Below are 26,325 nucleotides of genomic sequence, written 5' to 3'. Positions count from 1 at the left end.
GGTAATGTGATAGCTGTTCAGTGCTCATACATTCCAGCACTTAAGGCACAAGTTTGCGGGGATTTTACGCTGAGTAATATTGGACTTATTGCAATTTATACTTGACTATGAGCCGTTATTTTGATTTTAGTAAAATGGTGTCGAGATCAACACTCCTCAGAGACGATATATAAAGGTCTCCGACCTGCAGAACTCAAGATATATCCTTGTCTGACGGTTATTCATTCATGCGTATGACGCTATAGTCTGCAAGAATTCTCTTTCCCGGTTTTCAGAAGCGGCCCTGAACAGCTTTAGACATAACTAATATCCCTCATTATAGCAGTCACATACAAAAATTGACTATAACTATTCATAGAAACAAACAATACGACTGTCATCAATCATCTTTTTGTGGCATAGGCCATTCAGAGCCGCAAGAAGGCTACCGTGGAGCCGCGGTTGGGAATCACTGGTCTATACTATCTTCTATTTCCTGACTTGGGCTTGGCTCAAGCGTGTCCGACGATAAGCTAAATCAAAAACCGATGGCACGGCGCCGTTCAACCGATGGCACGGCGCCGTTCTACACCATTTGAATCTACATCCAAATTTCTGAGATCCAAAAGGCATTTTACACGTTGCATAAGGCATGACCTCATAATTGTAACGTACTTTTGATCGTAGCCTAGTTACGATAGTACGTTATATTTGGCTCGATTAGAGACTTGGCTGTATCAACTTAGACTGATCGAGTAGCTTGCTAACTCGATTCCAACCACTACCTAGTTTCTATGCGTCCTATTATCCGAGCCTACCCCTGAGACACGGTCAAAGTAATTCAAGCAATTACAGAAATAGGAACACAAATTTATCAAATGAAAGTCCACGTCAACTTCAAGGCAGCGGTTACAAATCGGTTAACAACAGTTAACTCTCTAGGCTAAACTGATAATCTAAATGAATAACGACAATTACCTCAATGATGCACCAAACGTCCAAACAATACAATAATCGAATCCCTTATACCCCTAATTTTGACTAATTTGAATCACTGACAAAAACTTATCACCAGCACCAAGCCTCAAACTGATTAACAAATCACGCGGGTACGGATGACCGCTAAAGTCACTATTGAGCTCCAAGGCTCATGGACACTCAACATTTCTCGTGTTACATACCCCCCCACAGATGTAGGAATCACATTGAGTACATCGAAATTCAACATCAAACAACGAGAAATATCAAATTCACAAAGAAACAACTTCATCGAAAGCTATTCAGCCTTACATATCAAACACAACTTTGTCACTGGCCTACGCAATAGACCTTGAGATGACATAACCCAAACTTGGCGAACGCAGCCGAGTTTGTCTTTGATAGTTTCAGTTACCCTTCCTGTGAGCCACTTCCCTCTTGGCTGTGTATTATCAACTATGAGGACAATATCATTCTGTTGAAGGTTCTCTTTGGAAGAAACCCATTTCTGTCGCACTTGCAAAGTTTGCAAGTACTCTCGCTTCCACCGCATCCAAAATTGTTCGGTCAAGAATTGGACCTGACGCCAACGACGCCTTGTATAGCAATCTTTGCGATTAAACAACCCCGGAACAAATTCATCACCAGATCTTGCGAACAGTAGATGATTTGGTGTCAATGGTGTATCGCTTTGTGCGTCCATAATCACGGGAGTAAGAGGACGTGAGTTGAGTACCCCTTCAACTTCACAAAATATAGTAGACATTACTTCGTCAGTAACTATTTGATTACTCAGCAAAGAAGAAAGTATCTGCTTGGCTGATCGGATCAGTCTCTCGAAAATCCCTCCAAAGTGTGACGCAGTCGGTGGATTGAATTTAAATTCAATGCCTTCCTGTCGATAGAACTCTCCCATCTTACTCGAGTTCCACACTTTCATTTCCTCGCGTAGTATTCTGTTGGTCGCGATAAAATTACCGCCATTGTCACAGGTAACAGACTTGAATCGACCACGCCGAGTCATGCAACGTCTCAACGCATTTATACATGAATCTGCATCCATTGAATGGACAATCTCCAAATGAACTGCTCGAGAAGCCATGCAGGTCACAATTAAACCCCAACGTTTTGGAGTGCTTCGTCCTTGTTTAATGATATAGGGTCCAAAGTTGTCTATTCCGACGTGTGAGAAGGGAGCATCATCGGACATCAACCTTTCCTTAGGTAAATCAGCCATAAATTGAGTCAATGTAGGTGCAGATCGCTTTTTGCAAATCACACATTGACCGAGAACCCGTTTCACAGCTGTTATTCCACCAACAAGCCAATATTTCTGACGAAGCAACGTCCAAGTGTGACTAGGCCCACAGTGGTGAGAAGTTTCATGATAATACCTGATGAGTAGGTCAGCCAAATGTCCCTTGGGAATGATGATCGGACACCTTGTTTCAAATTTCAGAGTGGAGTTTCGCAGACGGCCAATCACTCTTAGTACGTTATCGACAAGGCCAGGATTTAACTTCAATAAAGAAGTAGCAATTTTGTGCTTCCGTAAAACTCTTTTCCCTGGTTGGTCGGATAACGACGAAAGGGCAGCGATTACAGAGTTGTATTGCTTACCCTGGACATATCGTATCAGCGACATCGCTGCTGCTTCCATTTCACTGGGTGACAGATTGTCGTTTAGAGACGTTTGACCTTTGTCTTTCAACCATTTTTTGAAGCGTATCATCCAAGCAGTGGCCTTCAAGAGTTTATACCACGATGAGAATCTGCCCAAGAACCGATCTAGTGGCTCTTGTGTTGCCTGTACTGCACTGGCAACGATAGTTTTTGTTGAAACCAATTCATCTGGTAACTGAGGTAAGTTGATTGGCATGACAGGCCACTCACTCTGTTCTTCATATAGAAATTCAGGTCCATCGAGCCATACCTTGGAAGTAACCAAATCTTGAGCATCCATGCCTCGTGACGCATAATCAGCTGGATTCAATTTTGTCGGCACATAGCGCCATTGCTGCGGTTTCGAACCTTCCTCAATTTTAGACAATCGATTCGCTACGAATGTTGGGAATCTTGTGGATGTATTGTGAATACTCTGTAAAACACATGTAGAATCGGACCAAAAATAGGATTCCAAGCCTTCCATATCCAATTCCTTCCTTAGACATTGGTCCATTTTCACCGCCAGTGCTGCTGCCGTTAACTCCAGACGTGGAAGGGTGCATGCTGCTTTCAGAGGGCAAATTCTGGCTCTGGCCAATAAAAGAGTGCAGCGCACTTTTCCAGCACCGTCCTTTACTCTGAGATAAGATGCTGTGCCATACGCTGACTTTGATGCGTCACCGAAATGATGCAACTGCTTTGATTTAATCCCACCCGCGGTATCTCTTAGCATGTAACGATGTACTCGCAATTCAGATAATCTTGACAGGGAATCCGTCCACTTGCTCCACTTGACTGCAATGTCATCTGGAATCTGTTCATCCCAGGAGATATCAATCCGACATAAGTTCTGAAAAAGTAATCTTGCCGTCAGTATGACAGGACTCACCAATCCCATTGGATCATAAATTGAGCATAAAATGCTTAATACACCACGTTTGGTTTTTGGCTTCGATTTCAACTCTATGCGATACAAAAAACAATCTTCTTGCACTGACCACTGCACACCCAGAACACGTTCTGGTTTATCCTCATCCAAATCAATGTTAGATTGCAACGGAGCTCTGTCTTCCATTGGTATATCCTCAAGAATATCGCTGTGATTGCTTATCCACTTGGATAAGTGGAAACCCCCTTGGGCTACCAATTCTTGAGTCTGTCTTGCCATTCTTCTACCCTCCTCTACCGTGTCAGCCGTTAAGAGAAAGTCATCAACATAGACGCGCCTTTCCACATTCCTTGCAATTTCCGGTGGGTAGTTTTGACCATAGTCAATAGCTGTTTGCCTTAAGCAATAGTTTGCACAAAATGGGCTGCAACTGTTTCCAAAGTTCATCACCATCATATTATATTCAACTGGTGCCTTTGTAAGGTCACCTCCAGGCCAAAACAGAAACCGAAGTGTGTTCCAATCTTCTTTACTGACTTTAACCATGAGAAACATCGCAGTGATGTCTGCCAAGATGGCATACTTCCCTTGACGAAATCTCAGAAGAACACCAAGTAGGCTGTTTGCCAAATCCGCACCCTGGAGTAGTTGTTGATTCAAAGATGTATTCCGAAATTGAGAAGCTGCGTCAAAAACTAGTCTCACTTTCCCCGGCTTTCTATCAGAAAGCACAGGTTGATGTGGCAGATACCAGGTCTTGTCTTTCGGTGCATCAATTTCATTTTCCGGCACAATCCGGGCGAAACCTTTATCGATGAATTTCTTCATTTCCTCGCAGTATTTTTCTTTCAAGACGGAGTCTTTGGACAGTCTTTTGTGCAAGCAAGACAGACGTTTCTCTGCAACTGGTCGGTTGTTTGGAAGCTTGGGACATCCTGGTCGCCACGGTAGTGGGACCTCATAATGCCCATCCACTCTTCTTATACCGTCTTTTACACAATTGAGTGCATAACGATCTTCTCTAGACAAGACGGGTTGTGGTGTCAAGGCCACATCTTTGAAGTCTGTATTCCACAAATCTTCAATTTGTTCTGTCAGTACGTCTTGAATTTGAATAAAGTTGATAACATCGACTTCAGAATCACTTGTGGTTTCCGGCTTTGGTCCGACTAAACTCCAACCCCATGGAGATTTCTGTGCAACAGGTTCCCCCGAACGACCTTCCCTTGATTCTTCAATCCACAATGATTCACTTACATTAGAACCAATTAATAAATGAACTTCATCACATGGAAGACTGGGAAATTCAATCCCACTCAAATGAGGGTAGCGTTCAATATCCGGATTTTCCTTATACTTGTTGGCTGAAGCAGGGATTTTGTCAATTGACAGCACGTGCTTGAGATTGACTCGACTGTTGCCTTCCAGTGCTTCAATACTTAAATCAACAAACTCACCAGATTGAGTCTTTGTTCCGTGTATTGTCATTGAAGAGTAGGACAGTTTCCGCGTCTTGGCAGACAACATTTCTGTCAAAGCTTTGCTGCAAAAGCACACACTACTGCCCGGGTCCAAAAAGGCCCAAACTTCGAGAAGTATACCGCTCTGAGAATGAACTCTCACCGGAACAACATTCAAATATACTCCCCGTCCAAGGATCGTTGAGGCGAAGGATCGCGGACCAACAACAGAGTTTTGAACCCCTTCTTCATCGGCGGCATTGTTCTCACTTCGATGCAAAAGGGTATGATGCTTTCCAGCTTTGCAAGACTGCACAGTACAAGCGTTTGGCCATCTGCATGTTTTCGCGATATGTCCTGGTATAAAGCAATTCGCGCAAATATTACTGACTCTGATCAGTTTATATTTATCCTCCGGGCTTTTCTTTGAGAATGAAGAGCAGGTTTTAAGCGAATGACTGCCATTACAGTCGGGGCATACCATATTAATTTCTTTAGGAGCGATACAACCCTTGTTATCTGTCGCCTCAAATTCTGCAGTTGTAGCATTGGCGTAATATTTGTTCCTTGTACCGGATGCTCTTTGAGTGGATTGCTCCTTATTAATAGAATTAATCACCTTGGCCATGCTCGAATTTGAGCATTCCACTGCATCGGACACCATGACAACCAGATCATGGAAGGACGGTGCAACATTTTGCTTTTCTTTTGTGGCTGATAATTTGATCCAGTCATTTAACAGATTTGGTGGTAACTTAGATGCAATTTTTGCCAAATTGTCGAAATTTTCCAATTCTGAGTATTGATCCAAATTCTTCAGTGTTATATAACATTGCTGTAATTTCCTTGAAAACGCTATTAATCCTTCATTATCCCCTCGTTTCAGGTTAGGGTTGGCATTCAATTCTTCCATAAATTGACGGCCGATAGTAAAGGTCCGACCGTACGCGGTTTGCAGTATATGTTTTGCTGTTTTATAGCCCTCATTTCCATCTATAAAGGATGCACAATGCAGAATTGATTCCTTGGCCTCTCGTTTACAGTATTGTAACAGATACGTCAATCGGGTATAACCATCTGAAACCCTGCTTTCGATATTTTTCTCAAAGTTTCGAATGAATCTTGTATATTCCTTTGGTGAACCATCAAACGTCAATAGTTCTAATTTTGGCAAATCTGAAGCGTTCCGCAGAGCCGTGGCAATCTCCATCAAATCACCACGATCTTCAATTTTTTGGGTGTGCCTTTCATTGGGCCTGGTTATTTCAGGCTGCGACAACGTTTTCTGAAATTCTTGGCCTTCTCTTTGAGTCACGTTGCATCCCGGGTATTCGAAACCCTGCCCTTGTAACAATGAACCTTTCTCGTGCCTTCGTGATGCTACCAGACACGGTCTGGTTTCAACGACATCCTGTTCTTTGGGATTTGGATAAGATGGCGTTTCAAGAATGTCAATTCTGTCATCACCCAATTCCCAAGCCTCAACTTCAGCGCAGGCTAATTCATATTGGTGCGCATTTTTTTGGCGAGCCAATTTGCGTTCCACCTGTATACGCTCATCCTCCAGAGACTCTCTTTCTACTTGCTGCTTCAATTTCAAACGAGCCTTTTCTCTCAAAGCTATAGCTTTAATACGTCTCGAACTTTCACTGTCAATACTCTTGAAGGAGTATGAGGTACCTGATCGAATAGATGAGCGACCGATTGACGGTGCTAAAGAGGGCTTGATACACTTGTTACAGCATTCTTGAAGTTTGTATCGAAATTCTTGATAATACCGAAGCTCCCTTTCATAATCCTTGATGTGTGTTGTCTTTACAATATCATTCTCTATTCCCATAGTATACAGTCGTTGGACTGTAACATATTTCTCAAATGCCCGTTCCAACTCCTTGCGGTACATTTGCAGGGTCTCATCCGGATTTAACATTTTTTCTTCAATAAATTTATATTGTTCTCCCAAACAAGCGAGCGCCTCGTCCAATTCATCCTTTGCGACAGGTTCCTTCATCGCCATGACTATTTAACTATAGTCCAACCCTTCGAGTGCCGCTGAAACCTCAGTTGTAAACAATGCCTTTCAGTCAACGTGAACACTACAATAATTAGGTATAGGAATGAATGGAATACCGGTACTCAATTTGAAGACTCACAAGTATTGGGGCAATCAGTTTTGCAGACACTATATAACTGCAAAATACGGTATAAAGCTAATAAGAAGCTTTTAACCACAAACGAGTAGTGTTGTTAACTTAATGTAACGTACTTTTGATCGTAGCCTAGTTACGATAGTACGTTATATTTGGCTCGATTAGAGACTTGGCTGTATCAACTTAGACTGATCGAGTAGCTTGCTAACTCGATTCCAACCACTACCTAGTTTCTATGCGTCCTATTATCCGAGCCTACCCCTGAGACACGGTCAAAGTAATTCAAGCAATTACAGAAATAGGAACACAAATTTATCAAATGAAAGTCCACGTCAACTTCAAGGCAGCGGTTACAAATCGGTTAACAACAGTTAACTCTCTAGGCTAAACTGATAATCTAAATGAATAACGACAATTACCTCAATGATGCACCAAACGTCCAAACAATACAATAATCGAATCCCTTATACCCCTAATTTTGACTAATTTGAATCACTGACAAAAACTTATCACCAGCACCAAGCCTCAAACTGATTAACAAATCACGCGGGTACGGATGACCGCTAAAGTCACTATTGAGCTCCAAGGCTCATGGACACTCAACATTTCTCGTGTTACAATAATTACATATTTAAATTCGCCATAAATTTGTGTCTTACTGCGCGCTCTGTACAGATGCTTGACGGGCTGACCATAACAGCATCAGCAACACCTAGAGCAGAGGTCTCAAACTCAAATGTGCTCGCGGGCCAATTTCCTACTTTTTGGTGGCGCCGCGGGCCGCAGCCCCAATAATAGGGGAATTCAATGTATTTCAAAGTAGGTCTTATTTCCGGATTTCGAGCACAGGCCTACTCCTGATAACTAGGCTACATTTTGATCATGTCATTACCGAAGTCAAATAGAATCGGCGTTTGATTTTACCTTCGAATGTTGGAACAGATCAATAACAGTTCTTGAACTAATGGATCTGTGCCATAGCAATAGAAATGTGCATTGTGCAATCGCCGAAGAATCCATTGGTGTTACAGCTGTGAAGCGTAGGCTACGACTAGTTAATACTCGCCACATTAAATTGGCGATAATAAGATATATAAAGATACCCAAGATGGCACAGTATGTAACCAACTACAAATCAAAGGAGCAACATAACGCCAATGGTGGTTGCCATACCTACCTGCTTAGATATCTAAATAAGCTACGCAATGCAAGCTACGACCTTTTGTTATTTTACTATCTCTCCTACCAGTTTGATAGTTTTGTTCATAGTGTCCTATATGATGTGGACACAAGCAAATCTCACGGCTCAGTGAAATTGGTCTACGTCACACTTTCCATTTGGTCAAAGGCAATTTGACGCTAATTTCGACCGGCTTGTCCAGCATTAAATTTGATAAAACCCAGTCAACAAAATGGGAAGCGATCGCCAGGCGTATTTTCCGCATATGATGTCAAAATGATGCTTCAAAAGATACACTTTTCGCACTTAAGCTGCACACTCATTAACCCTTAAGTAGCCGTTCATTAACCCTCTCGCTACTGCAGCTTACGACCGCTAGTAACCCTATGGCTACCTGAATCATTGTTGCTTTCTGGCAGATATATTAACCTTATGTTGCAAGACATCACAATTGACAATTAAATATATTTTCATTATCGTGTTAGTTATAATAAAATCCACCACGAGCATACATTCAAAATACCGGTCAAATACAGACAGACAGTCATATAAAATGCATAAAACGACACATTGATTTCAGTTGAAATACAGAGAGATGTTCTTTCCGGGACAAGTTTGATACAACTATTCTTGTTATAGAATTGAAATGCAGACAAAATCTGGTTTATCAAACAAGTCTGGCGGGAAGAATAGGGTCAACGCAACGCGGAGCTACCATCAGCAGCCAGCTCACTGTGTGGGACGCTAACTTCATTCAGAACCCAATTGTGAATGATAAAACCCACGTTTAGGCTTGGCTTGGTCACTGATATCTGGGTAATTCCACTGGCCTCATATTCATCGATGTACAGAAAGCGAGATATCCTTAGTAGTGATAATCGGCTGATCAAGGACATAGTCGCTGCAGGCTGAACCAATGCTTGGAGAACGATATTTTATGAACTGTTGCCTTCGCCAACGCTGCATTTCTTTCAATTCACCATCAGATGTATACGGATATTTGGGCATATCGCAGTCATTTCATGGCTTCGGTCTCCATCGTGAAATAAAGGCTAAATATAGCAATAAAATAACTCGCAGATTAACTGAAATGAGTGTCACAAAATTTAATCAGAAATTATTACAAGATATAGTATTTGGCTAAACAGTTGAAATGGCAACCGTTGTAACGATTGTAAATTCACTCACAGATAATGCAGTCAGAGAACGTATATGGTTGAGCATATCCCATGTTTCGGTAATATACCTAGCCTACATTAATGAATGCACTAACAAATGATGTCAAAGCCATAACCACAACACGTCAAGATTCGGCGCGCGGTAACGACACTTTTCCGCGGTTTAGCATTGAAATATATATCAACCAGTCGGTAGTACGCATAACGGTCAAAGCACTTGACAAGTATCACGCTGTTCACTGCCGCCAACCTGACACTTCAGGCCACGGAAAAATCAAAGTCAGCATTTATATCAAGTACTATTTTACAAGCCTAACGCAAACAAGCAATTAATACGACTGATCTGCTATTCGAAACACCTTTTGACTACCAATACACATCTAAGCAAGCATGTAAAAAATCTCAAAAATAACCCGAACTATCTCTTGCTCCACTTATCTCAACAAAGAACTTCACTTCCCCTCCATCGCTACAGTCTCGGAAATACAATTCGCCTGTACGGACGATAATTCAAACTTCAAGTGTGTAGCGGTAAACAACATCCGATGACTTATGACATCACAATCACTCCACGCTCAAGTGCTCACGAACCTGGAAAAGCCACGCAGAAGAAACGTCACGGTGAAGCCGCGTGATATTCAAGCGCAATTTGATTGGGTAATTACGCTGTCACCAATCTCGCTGGCCGACCGACGGAAAGGAGAACAATCGATCTTCTGAATTCGAGAGCGATCAGTTTTTGTACATCAAAGGTGCCGCCTCACTGTAGTGTCAAAACAGTTGCGTTCACTTCTCTCCTGCACTTTCTTCGCCTGTTTCGGCATTGAATGTGCACACTTTTGTTGACTGGGAACGGGTATCAATGGAAAGCTACCACGGTACTGATTGCGAAAGTATAAATTTCATTCTGTTCGTGGCACTGGAACTCGCCAAAATAACCCTCGGATGTTGCGTTGTAAGAGAGTTTGGTATTGTGATGCAACCATGGCGTCTGAGCAGCTCAGGAGCAAATGCGCACGAGATTGAAAGTGTGAATGCTCAATCGCATGCGCAACAATGGCCAATACGCTTGCAGCTTGCGGTGGTCCTCACCTGATCCCAGACGTCATTACTGCGACACCATACCAAATTCACTTACAATGCAACATTCTAGGCTTATTTTGGGGAGTTCCAGGACCACGAGCAGAATAAATATATATTCTTGCAATCATTTCCGCGGTAGCTTTCGATTGATACCCGTTTTATCAAATTTCATGCTAGGCAAGCCGGTCAAAAATTAGCTTCAAATTGCCTTTGACCAAATGGAAAGTGTTACGTTTACCAATTTCACTGAGCCGTGAGATTTGCTTGTGTCCACAGTCCACACCATATAGGACACGATGGTTGTACCAAGTCACGGCATTCCGAGTCGCAAAAGTACGAGTACGAGTACGAGTAATTCTACAGACGGTCGCGCCCAAGTTCAAATCACAATTTTCAGTCACCAATCATGAACAGGTCATGTTTTACCATCATAAACAAGTAATTTCACGTAATAGTTGATCTTCCACTGCGTGGTAACTTTTGAAAGTGATGTATTAGTGAAGTTTGATGAGTAGTTTCAGGCTTCTGGAGTTGTTTTAGAGCGAATTCCAAGTTCTCAAATTTAGAAAAATGGTAGTTACTGCGAAATCCAAAATGCCGTCGCGGGCCGCACAAAATGGTCTCGCGGACCGCGTGTTTGTGACCTCTGACCTAGAGCAAGGGTGGGCAAATTACGGCCCGTGAAAGCCTTAAGTAACGTTCTGAATATATTGATAAAATGCGTACTAAAAATCAAATTACTGCGGGTACTTGATGACACTTTTTCTTAATATCTTTTAACATGATAATGGTAAGTTTATTCGTATCATAGTATTAATGTTATTTCATTGAAGGCGGGATATCCTGACTTCGAGGCCCATGCATTTTGAAAATATCAATTGCTAAATATTACAGAAAGTGAAACGTAAATGATTTAATTCGAACCACGCCACGAGTGTGATTTTAGATTGGCAACACGATCAAGTTCATTACTTTTTTTGCAATGCTTGTAAAAAACGATTCACGAGTGTGTTAGATAGATTCGTTCTTTATATGTATAGAAGTAATTATATTTATAATATTTTTTATATTGTAGAAGCGTATTCAAAGGTAGCATGGTTATGATGCTGCCAGCATTGTGTGTCCTGGAGTTAAACCAAAAGTACAATAAGCAAATCTATGAACAGATCGCTTCTCACAGACTCAACTTTACATCCAATTCGAAGAATCGGGACAACCGACTTTCATGCCCAGTTTCGACCATGAGGACGGGTCCGTGGACGAACAGCTTATAAATTCTCGTCGATGTTTCTGACGCGTTTACGTCATCATCAAATCAATATTTGGTTCGTTTTAAATATAAAAATACATATAGAGTATTCCCATGTCGTTGGTCACTATATAATCAAATGGAAATATTGAATTTTGCCTTATTTGAAGAGCTTCTTGGAGGTACAGAACTTAAATATACAATTAAATAGTATATTCATATTGAAATGAACCCAAATATTTTCGGCTGACACTCGTCAGGGGTAATCGTCAGCAACTAGTAGAGAATTGGAAAGAACATTGTATATCAACAATCGTATCACAAAATATGACGTCACCAGCATGAAATTTCGAATGAGAGAGCGTTCAATGTACTATTTTTAGGTGGTACACGAACTCCTTTTGTTGAATGTCGAATCGTAGGGCGAGGCCGTTCACAATTCCATTTGTGTGCCTTGGAATCAACTTTTATCAAAATACACCAACCAAAACTCTGTCAACAAAAGGAGTTCGTGTACCACCTAAAAATAGTACATTGAACGCTCTCTCATTCGAAATTTCATGCTGGTGACGTCATATTTTGTGATACGATTGGTGATATACAATGTTCTTTCCAATTCTCTACTAGTTGCTGACGATTACCCCTGACGAGTCAGCCGAAAATATTCGGGTTCATTTCAATATGAATATACTATTTAATTGAATTTTGCCTTAGTATCCCAATTTTATATAGTGCGGCCCTCGAATGGATTCAAATGTTGAATGCGGCCCGCGAGCTTAAAGGTTTGCCCACCACTGACCTAGACGCATTCACCAGTTACTCCTGATACAGTGACGTATTCTGATCGATGTAAGGTCCGTTATCAGTCACAATCTAGCGTCGGTATATGGATGGTATACGACCCACTATTACAGTGGTCGGGAACCTTTTTTGTCCGAAGAGCCATATTGGCCCTATTTTTTCCATCTCAACTCCCAAAGAGCCATACATGCCAATCGACTGCTACATCACAATTGAAAATCAGTGATGTCATATTAGCACTAATTTGAACTCACTACATGGGATTCCTCGTTTGCGCCATATTTTCTCTGTATAAACGGGTATTTATTGTTCGAAAATAAAGCTCGAAACGAGAGGTAAGGCACAGATTGGCCAAACCTCACCATTGATAACGCAATTCATCGTAAGTAGCTTAGAATTTAATATAACTGATATTAATCGAATGTGACTGTCACACTGATTCCGAAAATCTAACTAAATACTTATCGATTTCTCAATTCTCAAAGTATTCGGCGGTAGCATAACGTTGCGCTACACGCATACATTTTATCGCCGTACTACACATGAGAGTTATACTTACCAATCAAGAACGTGGATAGCTATGGCGTTGTTTGTAATTCGAGTTTGTAATTGTGAATGTCACATCCACAACAGTTCATTTCGCGCCGTAGATCAGAAAGGCAATGTGTATTGGAAAACTGCGTTTTAAAATGGGCGTCGCCGTGTCTGCTATGCTCTTTGATTAATCAACGTATCGCACAATTCAAGATTTCGAGTCGGGTAAATAAAATTCGCGAGTGATGTTGGCCGCCGGCGTGACAGTGCCGATTGTTTAAATTTGATGATTTTGAAAAGAGTGGGTCCGAGCCCCTAAACCGGAAGACGGCATTGTCTTTACCTCTCAAACATATGTTTATACTGCCAAAATAATAATTATTTTGGACGTGATGAGAATTTACCAACACTTCGCTACAATATTGATCAATTCAGTACAAAAATAAATATTTGGCAAAGAGCCATATCTTATGCCCAAAAGAGCCATATATGGCTCGCGAGCCATAGGTTCCCGACCACTGCACTATGACATTTAAAATCGTAGTATAAGCCGGATTATTGCCGTTGTATAAACTTTGAAGTTTTATCATACATATTAACTCATTCCTTATTCAGGTAACTTAATTTGTCTCAGAGGATCACTGATGTGAAACTTTCTGATGGAACGGCTATTGCTAGTCGTATTTCACATGAGCATAGCCTGTAAAATTCACACTCGTTTGCACTCACCTAATCCAATATGCAAGTTTCCAAGCAGCAATGCAATGACAGCGACAATGAAAAGCACCATGTTTTACTGTATCTACACACTATTCCGACTATAAAGCAAAAATTTTAGGCCGACAATATCATTCCATCACAGAGGATATATGGTATCGAGTAAACGTCAAACAAGTCGTCAGTGTTACATACTATGGAATTGTAACAATCACATTAGTATAACAACATAAAAATATGCCGACACTAGCTATGAGGGCATTACCGTACTGAGCGGTTGTTTATTGCTGATATGGGGTTATAATCACTGCTGTATTATTAACAATTACAAGACGCTGAACGCCAGCTGCACAATATATATCAAAATGCTCAATGCATCGGTGCATGTGACGTTCATGAATAATCGACTGTTGTCGAAATACGATTTCGGGCTCAGCTCGTTATATGAGCATCCCTACAATGCAACCATTACACTTTTACCAATAAGTCATTAACGTCATCTGATTTTGTTACTAACACATCGTTGAGAGCTAAATCTCCCGAATTGCACAACTGAAAGGCAACAGCGTTTTCTAATGTAACTCGTATCGAACCGCAACTCGAAAAGATTCAATCAAGATTGTTGCTAATTATGGAAATGTAAGATGCATTAATTAACATAAACAATATGTCGCAATTGTACGCACAGTCGCATCGGTACGTCATATAGGTCCGTGTTCACCTCACGAATCAGAACCTTTCAGTGGTTCGCACCATTCTTAATTATAACTATCGCGTTTCGCATAAAGCAAATTAGACTCCTACTCAAATATCGAAAACATGGGTGAAGAATAGCTTAACGGATGCAGGCTCCACAAAATAGCACAGCGAAATGACGATCTAAGTCTGGATGATAGCGTCGACCGATATAAGAATCACACAGTCCATCCTCAAGATTACCGGACCACGACTGACCTATCGATCTCGATGACATGCCGCCCTATTCTTGTCGCTTTCTTTTTCTATACTGTCTTCTTTACTTTCATTCAGTGTGCGTGCCTCCTCTTTACATCGCCAATGCCAAGGTGGGTGTCTGATTCCATAGACTAATCCCAGGGCTATCTAGATATCCCTGACTAATCCAAGTCGCTTCGACATCTTCCTGTCTATTCATTGTATCGCATATGTATTGAACTGATAAAATTTCTAATAAAACCAATGATGATGATAGACACAATTGCTTGCTACTATTCCGTATACAGCATCATTACTTCTCGATATTGTCCTCGCCTATAAGTATAATGCCATTCCTATAACGAGATACCGTCTCCATACAAATAATGTAAACATGTTACAAACTCTTTGCTTCCATGTCTTTATTAATTATTTCTGAAAAGTTGACCATATCATTCTGCCCTTACTATCCAAGTCGTCATCGCCGCAAAAGGATGATCGCTTCTATTTTCATGATCGTCAATGTTGTAAAACCTGATTTCAAATGTAATAGTGCGAGGTCGTGCTTAGCATACCATCATCATAAATTTATTTTTGACGGTATATATACCGTGTTGAGCAATTCCGCCATAAGAAGTTTGATACGGGATCTAATCGACTGCGTGGGTATTAAATGTCGGGTTAAGTGGGCTCTTTAGTCCACTGTGTGGGATCTCACATATCAGGTTCGGTTTCATAATAGTATTAGGAAACAGGGTAGAAAACTCTTCAAGAATCGTCTACGGCCTAGGAGTTGTGCGAACCTCTGAAAGGTTCTGATTCGTGTGAACGCGAATCTCTTAGAAAGGCTCCATCTATGTGAACGAAAACGTGGAAACGGACCTAAGACGTGATATTGCTAATTCCAAGCCTAACATAATAATGTTCAGTAGTACACGATACCCAGCTACTACTCAGGCCACATTGTGCCACAACACAATGGTCAAGTACAGACTGACTTTTAAAGGTCAACAAATGTATCAAATGAACTATGAAATGCTATAATAATTCCATAAAATCAATATATTCCGCCGCTGTGCCATTTTCAGGCGAGTACTTGCAAGTTGCAAGGAAACGTAAGCTTGCGCCTGAACGGTCTAGACTAGACTGTACAATATATTCTTAAGTCGTGGTCAGACCACTACTAAATTCCAATGACGTGCGGTGAGGTCAGTGACGTGCGGCCAGGATAGGCAAGTGAGGCAGTGCCTCACCTGTCGCCAGGATGAGTTCGGGAAAATTGTGAAAACCGTCAATGATTATTGATATTTACCGTCGACGTTCATGAAAAACTAAATTTGAACATTTTTCCACCCAGCATTACCAATTTTCATATTTATTGTTCAAAAATACAGCGCGAAAGGAGAGGGGAGGCAAACATCAAACCTATGCAAAATCAAAGACATTGGCGAGACTGTGAGTTTAAGACATAATAATAGCTTTGCACATACGCAGAATAAATACGATTATTATGAGTGTTTCGTAATATTTTGCAAGTCATTCAGTCCAGCACTATTTTATACTGTTCTTTGCAATGCTTAAACCTCATTACGTGGATTCAGCACGACGGTGTCGCGAGTCGTTTATCCATTCGATGAAGTCATGTCGAAACGGTGAGACGAACCACTGACTACTCACTAATGACTAACTATTTCAGAATCAACTCAATGTTGTTGTTTTTTCTTCGCTTAACGTTACTTCGCGACATTGCCCTATCATATAAGTATAAAGCCATTCCCTATGATCAGTTGCCCTCATCATACAACGGACGTTAAGACGCATCAAATTCTTCGGTTCCCTTTCTTATTATATATTTCTGCAAACATTACTACAAATTTGACCATCTCGTTCTGCCCTCAGGTATCCATGGTGCCATAAGTTGCCATCTGCACACGAGAATTGTCGTTTATATTATCAGAATTGCCATTGTGGTAAAACCTGATTTTCAAATTCAAAATGCACGTCCGTGCTTGGCAGACCATCATTCGAAGCAGTAACGCCATTTTGAAGGTACATAACTTGGAGTGAAATTCCGTCACGGGATGTTTGATACGGACTATAATCGACTCATTCGACCAAACCAAAATTATGAAAGTGTACTGAATTCTATTTCATTCATCATGTGTACGTCCAAAAAACTTTCTTCAGATCTCCGATATTCTTTGGTGTCACCGTTGAGAAAGAATAGAAAGAATCGTCATCATTTTTGGATGTGTTTCACTGTTAAAAATATTCTATGCCAAATTACTGGTCTGGTCCTGGCAGCAGTTTTACGACTCTGAGACCGGTAAATTTGAAAAATATTTTCCCGTAAATAATATTGACCGTAATTTATTTTTACAAAGACTGACTGTTCAAATTTTTACGGAAAATTCCCGTTACCTGACGTAACAGAAAACGGCTGTAATACCAAGTTACTGGTCTGGTCCAGTGCAGCAGTTTTACGCTGATGAGACCAGTAAATTTGAAATAACTCTCCCCGTAATATGATTTTACATATGCTGACCGTAGGAAGTTTTACGGAAAATTTCCGTAACTAAAGGAACAGAAATCTGCTGTAACATCAATATACTCGTCTGGTCCCTTGCAGCAGTTTTACGTTCCTGAGACCAGTAAATTTGAATCAGGTTTATTTGTTGCGGGAACACGTAAAAAAAAGTAAGTGCGGGTAATGACGAAAATCCAGTCTTTCTTGTGAAGATCATCAGTCAGCAACTGCCTGAATGAAGAGGGCTTCATCAAAACTTCAGCAGCAGTTTAAGGATTGTACTTTGGGCCATGCTCTTTTGTAGTTTCTTCTATAGTCTGAACAAAGATTATGCAGTCATCAACACAGTTACAATTTGGAAACTTTGAGACGCTATAGTATGACATACTGCGACTTTTCATATTCTCGTCAAATTCTCGAATAATGATGGCCTAGGATAGCGGTGTCGAACATAAGGCCCGTAAGCCGCATGCGGCCTGCGAAGCAATTCTGAGTAGTTTGAAAAACCCCTGTATTACCCAGCACATTTTCTAACAAATGTTGAGATATTATTGTAAGAAATACTTCCCGCAAGGCCACAAATGTCAAGATCATAGGCCGTAATATAATTATGCGACAGTGGTGTTATGGTTTTACTCTAGTCATCATCACGAACAAGTTGGTGATACTGACATCCAATTCCCAAAACATCAAAAAGTGCACACTGAGTTCATATTTTTATGAAAAAATGAGCCAAAAAGTAGTTATTCGTGAAGTGAAAAAGAAACTGTTATGCAGGTTGCATGGAGAATATAATAGTTACAAAAAATACAATTCAAATATATTTGGTCGCACTGCTGTATCACTTCTACCCAAAGGCCCCAGACAGACAGAGAAACCCGAATGACGATTAATAATGAGCCAAATTCTAATGTCTGCGTTTACAATTAAATCCCTTGTGTTCCTCAAAGCGCATACGATGAGTTAACGGCAGATTACGAATAAAACAAAGGGAGCATACAAATATATCAGGCTATTCCGTCGTTAGAGTCAGTGTTTTAGCGGTTGAATTCAAACGATCAATCTTTGAATTTTTGCAAAAATTCCGTTGTTTGCGAGTAAAGGTGCTGGTAGAATATATCCATATGATATGATCGTGAATGTTATGTAATATACCAAAATGTATACAGGATTGATAATAAACTATTCAAGCGAAAAGTAAGGGCGGGCGTTTTGATGTACCGTAACATTTTGAAATGATTTGACTGATCCGGCCCGCGAGCGGTTTGAAAGTTTGAATCCGGCCAGCGACGCAAGTTGAGTTTGATACCTCTAGCTGGCCTAGGACTTCGTACCTGAATCATCTTTTCCAGCGTGATTGCAAACTTTTTCTGGCAATATTCCTTTGCATCGCACGTCCAATGCATTTCGCACGGCACCGTGCTAGAAGCGAGAGGCGACATGATCCCTTTCTATCACATAAGCATTCGACGTCATGATTCATAATGCCATAACGCTTCCATTTTCGTGTAGTTCAATGTCAGAAAATGTAATACATTCTTATAAGCCATAGCTCCTGTTCATCATTAAACTGTAACGGAAATACATAGGTCTTCAGAAACACCTCGGATACTGCTATACCTACAATATCTGCTATCAACACCTGCAATATTCTAAAGCTAAAGTTATGCTGTCGCTTCGAAACCCTCAATATCTTACAGCAACGCATCTTGTTATTACCCAATACGAAAACATCGCGTCGATATAATATCTATCTCGGAACATTCAGCCGCACGTGCTCAGGCTCAGATATGTCTGACGTCTGACGCCGCTATAACTCGAATATGTATGACGTGACAATGTACTGTTCGCTCGAGCAGCTACGAATTCATGATCAAACAATTCATAAGGCCATTCGCAGGAAAAAGGTAAAGGACGTATACTACTCTAGTCGCAATGGCAAAGGAGCATGGCGGCTATACACCAGCTCCAGTGTTTCGATATACAGTTTACATCATACATGCGTCAAGGAGTCTACAATGGTGGCAGAACTGGTCCAACAGATAATTACACAAAAGATCAAACCTGCAGCAAAACTACATAACATACCAAATTCGCTTGGCATGCTACTATTGCTAGACCTCGATGTCTCAAAGGATACTATTTATAAAGCGATATAAACGATGGTATCTGCAATGCCCAAATGTTCGGATACCATTCACCGATTAGCATTCAGCACGGCCATCGATGTCGTAATTTGCTTGATGATTGAAACATGATGTAATTACGAAAATCACATATATATGTCCATAAGACCGTAAGCGTGTAAAATGATCGAATTGTAAGTGCAATCGCAATTTTGTAACTAATGATTATCCAGTAAATCGCTTTTACGAATGCAAAAGTAAATCCAGAATACTGATTATCCAGTAAAGTGCTTTTACAAATCCAAAAGTAAATATGAAATACTGGTTATCCCGTAAATTGCTTCTACGAATTTAATCTGTAATTTTTTTACCCTCTAAAAACAAGTAAATTTACTTTCGACGTGTCCGTATATTAATTTAACGAGCATTTACCGTTAATATAACTGACGGGACAAATTTACCGGTATAATTTGGGTAAATCTACGAATATTTCTAAGAGTGTTGTTGAGAAGATGAATAACAATTTTGTCACATCTGTTCATCGTATTAGGCTTCATTCACTGGTCATGGTCGATATATTCCGCGTAATTAATTTTGCCCATTCAAACGTAAACAGATTTTGATTACAACCCTTGTACAGAGGGCAATAATGATTTGCAGTCTAGGTGAATTATAGAATGGGAAATAAATACCATCAAATCTATTTTTCTTGCCAATGGCTATCCTGAGCACATTGTGAAAATAATTATTGAACGGCAACTTCGAAATTCCCACTAAGAACGTCCTTTGGGCCGAGAATGTGCCCAGTTTGCTTGCATCTTCCGTGGATTGGCACAGTTTGTAGCAGGTTTGAAAAGCAAATCAAGTCCTCCGTCAGTCAGTGTTTTCGACAAGTGAGACCTCGTGTAATATTTACTACGAAATCTTTGCTGTCTGCAACGCGTAAGGATGTGCCACATGCTATTGATCAGGGTCACATAATTGTACCGATGCGACAGTCGGTATGTGCCATGCAGACATGGGGTGATTACTTCATGAATGTAATCGATTGCGATTACGATTACTTCTGAATCACGCGATTACGATTACGATTACGATTACAGCAAAATCAGGAAGTAGTCGATTACGATTACGATTATATTGGAAAAATAATCACGATTACTCACGATTACATTTATTTTGCATCATAGTAGTTATATTGGAAGACAATACATGGATAGCGCTGAAAAGGCCTAATCATATAGCAAATGTCTTTAAAGAAGATGGGACATTTCCTTGTTACGTCATAATGTACCCATTGCCCATTTTATAGAGGACGGTTTATCGCACACAACGTTTTGTATTCTTGCGCGAAGTCCGTAACTGCCGCATCCCAAATTCCCCAATAGGGTGGGGAGTGTGGTTGGAGGGTGCTCAAAAGTATTTCGTCAACCAACATAACTAATAGAGTATTTTCGAGAGATTTCAATAACTTGGAAATTCTCTTTGAGCTTTGCGATTTGAATGTTTCTAGATCAGGGGTGGGCAAACTACGGCCCGCGGGCCGCATGCGGCCCTCCACACCGTTCTGTGCGGCCCGCGAGAGTCTAAAGAAACTAAATAAAAATATTGATAATATGCGTACTAAAAATTGAATTAATGCAGAGACTTGATTAAACTTTTTCTTAGTGTATTTCTGCATGATAATTGTAAGGCAGTGGTTCTCAAATTGGGAGGCGTACCCCCTTGGAGGCATGAAAGCATCTGAAAGGGGGCAAGAATCTGAACTCGACTGAATATTTTTTTCGCGCTCCGCGCGATTTACATCCCGTTCATAATGAATGCTCTGTATTTAGTCTGAATTTAATATTGAAAAATCTCTCATCCACAGTCATAACCTTCCATGCCATCAAACTGTCCGTTAGGTTTTCTAGCATCCTGGTTGCGTTTTGTGATATGAGGATAAGGGGGTGGGGGTGGGGGTGGGGGCAAATCTTTTACCATCATAAGTGGGGGGGGGCTGTTTTAAAAAGTTTGAGAACCACTGCTCAAAGGTAATTACTTATATTATTTTTCATGTTCAATTTCTGGCGCGATAGCCCGATCTCCAGGCCCACGCAGTTTGAAAGGCTCCAACTGCTAAACATCACAAAAATCCGAAAAGGGATTGACATAATTCGGATCACGAGTGTGATTTCAGACTTGCCACTCCAGTTCTAATTATTTCAGTAATGTGCTTATAAAAACGATTCTCTCGTGTCTAAGGTACATTCGTTCTCTGTATGCGTAGAATTGGGGTATTAATATTTTATCTACACATAGTAGAAGCGTGTATGAATCTGACATGGTTATGATGCTTTCAGCATTGTGTGTCCTGCAACTGAACCAAAAGTGGAATTATTAAATCTATGAACAGATCGCTGCTCACAGATTTAAATTTCAATCCAGTTCTAAGAATCGGGAAAACCGACTTTCATCTCTATAGTTTTGACAAATTGGTAATTGAGATCGACCAGCCTATAAAAATCTCGCCACTGCTTCTGTAGCGTGTACGATATCATCAGAGCAATGTTTGAAATGTTTTAAATAGGCATATATATTATCTCCATGTCCTCACTATATAATCAAACACCAATATTGCGTTATGATCTATAATTCCAATTTCGTATAGTGCGGCCCGCGAAAGGATTCAGATGTTGAATGCGGCCCGCGAGCTCAGAAGTTTGCCCATCCCTGTTCTAGATAGCTTGATTTCGAAATGCATACGTCTCCCCCTCAAGAAATAAAGCATGTATAATTCATAGTAATAGGCATTTAGGTGCCAGTCAATACCGGTTCACGACACATCAAAAGACAGATGCAGTTTCGGCGAGCAAGAGACTCTACGAAGTGTGCTACTAAAGAAAGACATTGGCGGAAACTTAGGGTGTGTGTCCATTAGGGTTGTCCAAAATTTGAAAAATTTCGAAAATGCTGCGTTGTAATGTCTTATTCTATAGATTATTGATTAAAAACATCAACAAGCCTGAAAGAAGCTCTCAGGAACGTCGTTAAGATTTCTTACAAAGCGTTTGAAAGTAGCTGCCAAAGAGTGGGCGGGCCACCGACGGCGAAATTGCAACTAGGCGGGCAATGACGAAACCACGATTCTTGATTGGGTAATCGGTTATGCTTCAATGATGACGGCGGCTGTCAGCTCTGATTTGGGTGCTTCACCGTGTTTGACAGGAGTAGGTTTTGCTGCTGCTGAGTCTGTTGGTGACGGCTGTAATACTGTAAAAGCGTGTTGTGGTTTGATGAGTCAATAGTAGTAATGTAACAGTGGTTCTTCGAATGTATCAGTTGTAGCAGTAGTTTCTGTTTTGCGGAGGTCGAGTCTGTTAGTAGAGACGGGAATTTGTAAAGCGCATTGTGGGTTGATGCATCAATAGTTGTAATGCAACACTTGTTCCTTGCTCAATGTTTTAGTTGCAGCAGCATTTTCTGTTCTGATGAGGTCGATTTTGTTAGTAGTGGTTGTGGTTATGTACAAGGGCATTGTGGGTTGGTGAGTTAATAGTCGTAATGTAACACTTGTTACTTAAATGTTTTAGGCGTAGCTGTAATTTATGATAGAAGGCAAAAATATTACTGTCATGGCAGAGGCAAAACGGCGGAAGACTGTGCACTTGCCACAGAGAAGAACAAGATCTCGATCTGAGCATTACTTGGTCGGATATGCTTGCGATTACATCTGTGGCTCGAGATTACCAACCTTGCGAGAAGTAATGAGTTACTTTCTGCATCTGAAAGACCATTGCCCTCAGTCAACCCCTACTCGTGAGCTATGTAATGTGGTGGTTCATGATGTCATGACAGTGTGGCAAATGGCGAGAATTGCCACAATACTTAAAGGAAATGCGGTGAAATTACTTGAAAAACTGAACAAAAAATATATTTTTCTGAAGGCGACCATGAAACGGGAAAGTGATCCCAAGGGTAAGAGGAAAAAATTCACGGAAGATTTGGACAAGTTGTGGGATATTGGAAGTACAGATGCGATAGCAATAATACAAAATGACATTTATCTATCACATGATAGAAAGCTCGAAGACATTGCATTCTATGAAGATCAACAGCAATCTCGCAAATGCATAATGTTGGGAAGAGACAAGATTCTCGCTAAAGACATCGAAAAGAAAACAGCAACCATGGCGGATAGAACTGTTAAAAACATTCAACATGACTCAAGTGATGACTATGTTGTTTTAGCATCTTCTTCATCTTCAAAAGAGGGTGATAGTTTGAGTTCAAGTTCTGATTATGATGCTGATGTTGGTCTTGGCACCTCGACAGCCATTAAGCTGATGGCACCTAAAAATATTATGAATAATACCCATGTGTCCCAAGCTCTGGATCGATTGCAAATAACAGACAACAAGGCAACAATGCTGATCGGAGCATTTATTACGGCTTGTGGCGGTGACATAGCAATGTTCTCTCTGTCAAGATCTTCGACAAAGAGAGCCAGGGAAACAAATCGTCTTGAAATTTCCAAGGATATTTCAGAAAAATTTGCAGAAAATAAACCTCAACATGTTGCTATTCATTGGGATGGAAAGCTCACAGAGGATAGATTAGGAAATCGGTATGAGGCTCTGTCAATTGTCCTATCTTGTCATCCTCAATACTCAGAAGGAAAACTACTTGGCATTCAAAAGATGCAAAATGCTGCAGGTCAGACGCAAGCAGAAACCACTTTCAACATAATTGAAAGTTGGAATATAAAAGATGCTGTAACAGCTTTGGTTTTTGACACTACAGCAAGCAACAGCGGCTGGAAGAAGGGTGCGGCAAAGATTCTTGAAGACCTTCTAGGAAGGAAGGTGTTCTACCATGCATGTCGGCACCATGTGTATGAGCTGGTAGTGAAAGACGTTTGGAAATCTTTATTTGGAAAGGCCACAACTGGACCAGAGAATGCATGGTTTGCCCACCTTAAAAGGAACTGGAGCAGTCTTGACAGGGAACAGCAATTCAAGACTCTGACTATTCCTCTATGTTTTGCTGAACGAGCTGCAATGATAGTTGATAAGTTCAAGCTACTGTTGAACAGAAAAGATTTTTTCACACGGGATGACTACAAGCAATGTGTGACTAATGCTCTTGCTCTTCTCGGTGCAGATGAAGATATACGTCATCACAAACCTGGTGCAGCACACCATGCGAGATGGATGGGTACAATTCTGTATGCTCAAAAGATGTTCATGTGGGCCGACCAATTAGATTACAAATCTGAAGAAGTTGAACTGCTGCGCCGCTTCAATTTATTTTTGGTTCTCTTTTATATCCCTGCGTGGGTGGATTCAAGCATTGGTCGTGATGCAGCTGGTAATGACTTGAGATTCGTTCAGCACATGTTGAGTTATAAGGAATATGATGAGCAAGTTTCCACAGCTGCTTCACGAAAGCTTTTGAAGCACGACTGGTATATTGTTGAGGAAACCGCTGTATACGCCTTGTTTTCACCGACGGAAAGCAAGGAAACCCGGGAAAATATGGCAAAGGCGCTCCTGCAAGTAGAGCGAACTTCCAGTTTCAGAAGGGGCCCACCCTCATTGAATGCAACTATACAGATCAACAAGGACAGTACGTTGTCTGACCTTATTGGGCCCCAGTCGTGGTACATATTTGAAGTTTTTGAATGCTCTGGGGATTGGCTGCGTCAACCGGTTGATGATTGGCACTTTTCAGATTCATTCAATAAAATGAATTGCTACGTTAGTTCTGTCAAAGTCGTTAATGATGCCGCAGAAAGAGGTGTCAAGCTAAGCACAGACTATGCTGCAATCTTGACTGACAATGAACAGCAAAGAGACAGTTTGCTTCAAGCTGTGGAACAGCATAGGAAGATTTTTGGAGACAGCAGGAAGTCTACTCTTATCAAAGGCCAGTGATCTGCAACACTGACCCTGCGATATACTTTTTAATGATGCCTTTTGTAAATAGCATTTTTGCCTTTGTTAAATCTTGAATAAAAAGTGTAATATGCGTTCGTTTTAGAGAGAGACGTCGACTTACCATAACAAGCCATAAGGAGAAATTGACTACTGGTTTGCAATTTATGAGTTACAGTCGTTGTCAACTGGTATGTTTTAGAAGGCTCGAAGGTAGCACGATGCATGCATCTAGTTCATTCTTATCTTAATTGGCCAAGCTCCTGTGCAAGAAGTAACAAAACTGTTATACACAGTGTTCAGGTAGAAAATATATTACTGGATCGTTATGCTGTTGTCGATGGCAGCATTAACAACGTCAATTTACCATATCGCCAATGCCACGAACAGAAATGGCTGCAAACCAACACAACAGAGTAGAACGAAATCGTGACCAGCAATGATCACAAAATCAGTATTTCAGCCAATCAGTAGCTTATTATTACAGGTTCCAACCAATCAAAATTCTAGGTTCGTGATTGCCCGCCCACTTCATCGATTCCCCGCCCACATGCAGACGGCTACTTTCAAACGCTCTGTAAGAAATCTTAACGACGTTCCTGAGAGCTTCTTTCAGGCTTGTTGATGTTTTTAATCAATAATCTATAGAATAAGACATTACAACGCAGCATTTTCGAAATTTTTCAAATTTTGGACAACCCTAGTGTCCATTGTTAATAGCCGCGCCGGATGGGCGTGACTAACAGTCCATTCCTTTCCATATGAGCCCACGATGCAAATGCCACCCGGGCACCCACAGAGCATTAGACAAGACAATTTGTGTGTGCGTCTCACTCAAGTTTTTCTTTTAGTCTGCTATGTTTGGGCCACTACAATCAATATCTTTTGGATATATAACAGACCGGAGGTCACGAATTAACAACATACAATAAAGTAATTAGCCTATATTGCAAGATACCAG

General features: G+C 40.8%; 1 protein-coding gene across 1 annotated transcript in view; it reads right to left on the bottom strand.

Annotated features, from left to right (window-relative positions):
* The window catches only part of LOC145442218 (uncharacterized), a 50,381-nt gene extending 35,043 nt beyond the window's left edge, over window positions 1–15,338 (bottom strand). Inside the window, exon 1 of the mRNA XM_080320126.1 lies at window positions 13,876–15,338. Coding sequence (XP_080176252.1) covers window positions 13,876–13,936 — 61 coding nt within the window. The 5' untranslated portion in view covers window positions 13,937–15,338. The remainder of the gene's footprint in view (window positions 1–13,875) is intronic.
* Between the last annotated feature and the right edge of the window lie 10,987 nt (window positions 15,339–26,325).

This window comes from Botryllus schlosseri, chromosome 7 (genome assembly GCF_051294905.1).
Source record: "Botryllus schlosseri isolate E-star chromosome 7, Bs_hap1, whole genome shotgun sequence".
NCBI classification, from domain to species: Eukaryota; Metazoa; Chordata; class Ascidiacea; order Stolidobranchia; family Styelidae; genus Botryllus; species Botryllus schlosseri.
Note: the sequence above shows the minus strand (reverse complement) of the source record. Positions and strands in the feature narration are given on the sequence as shown.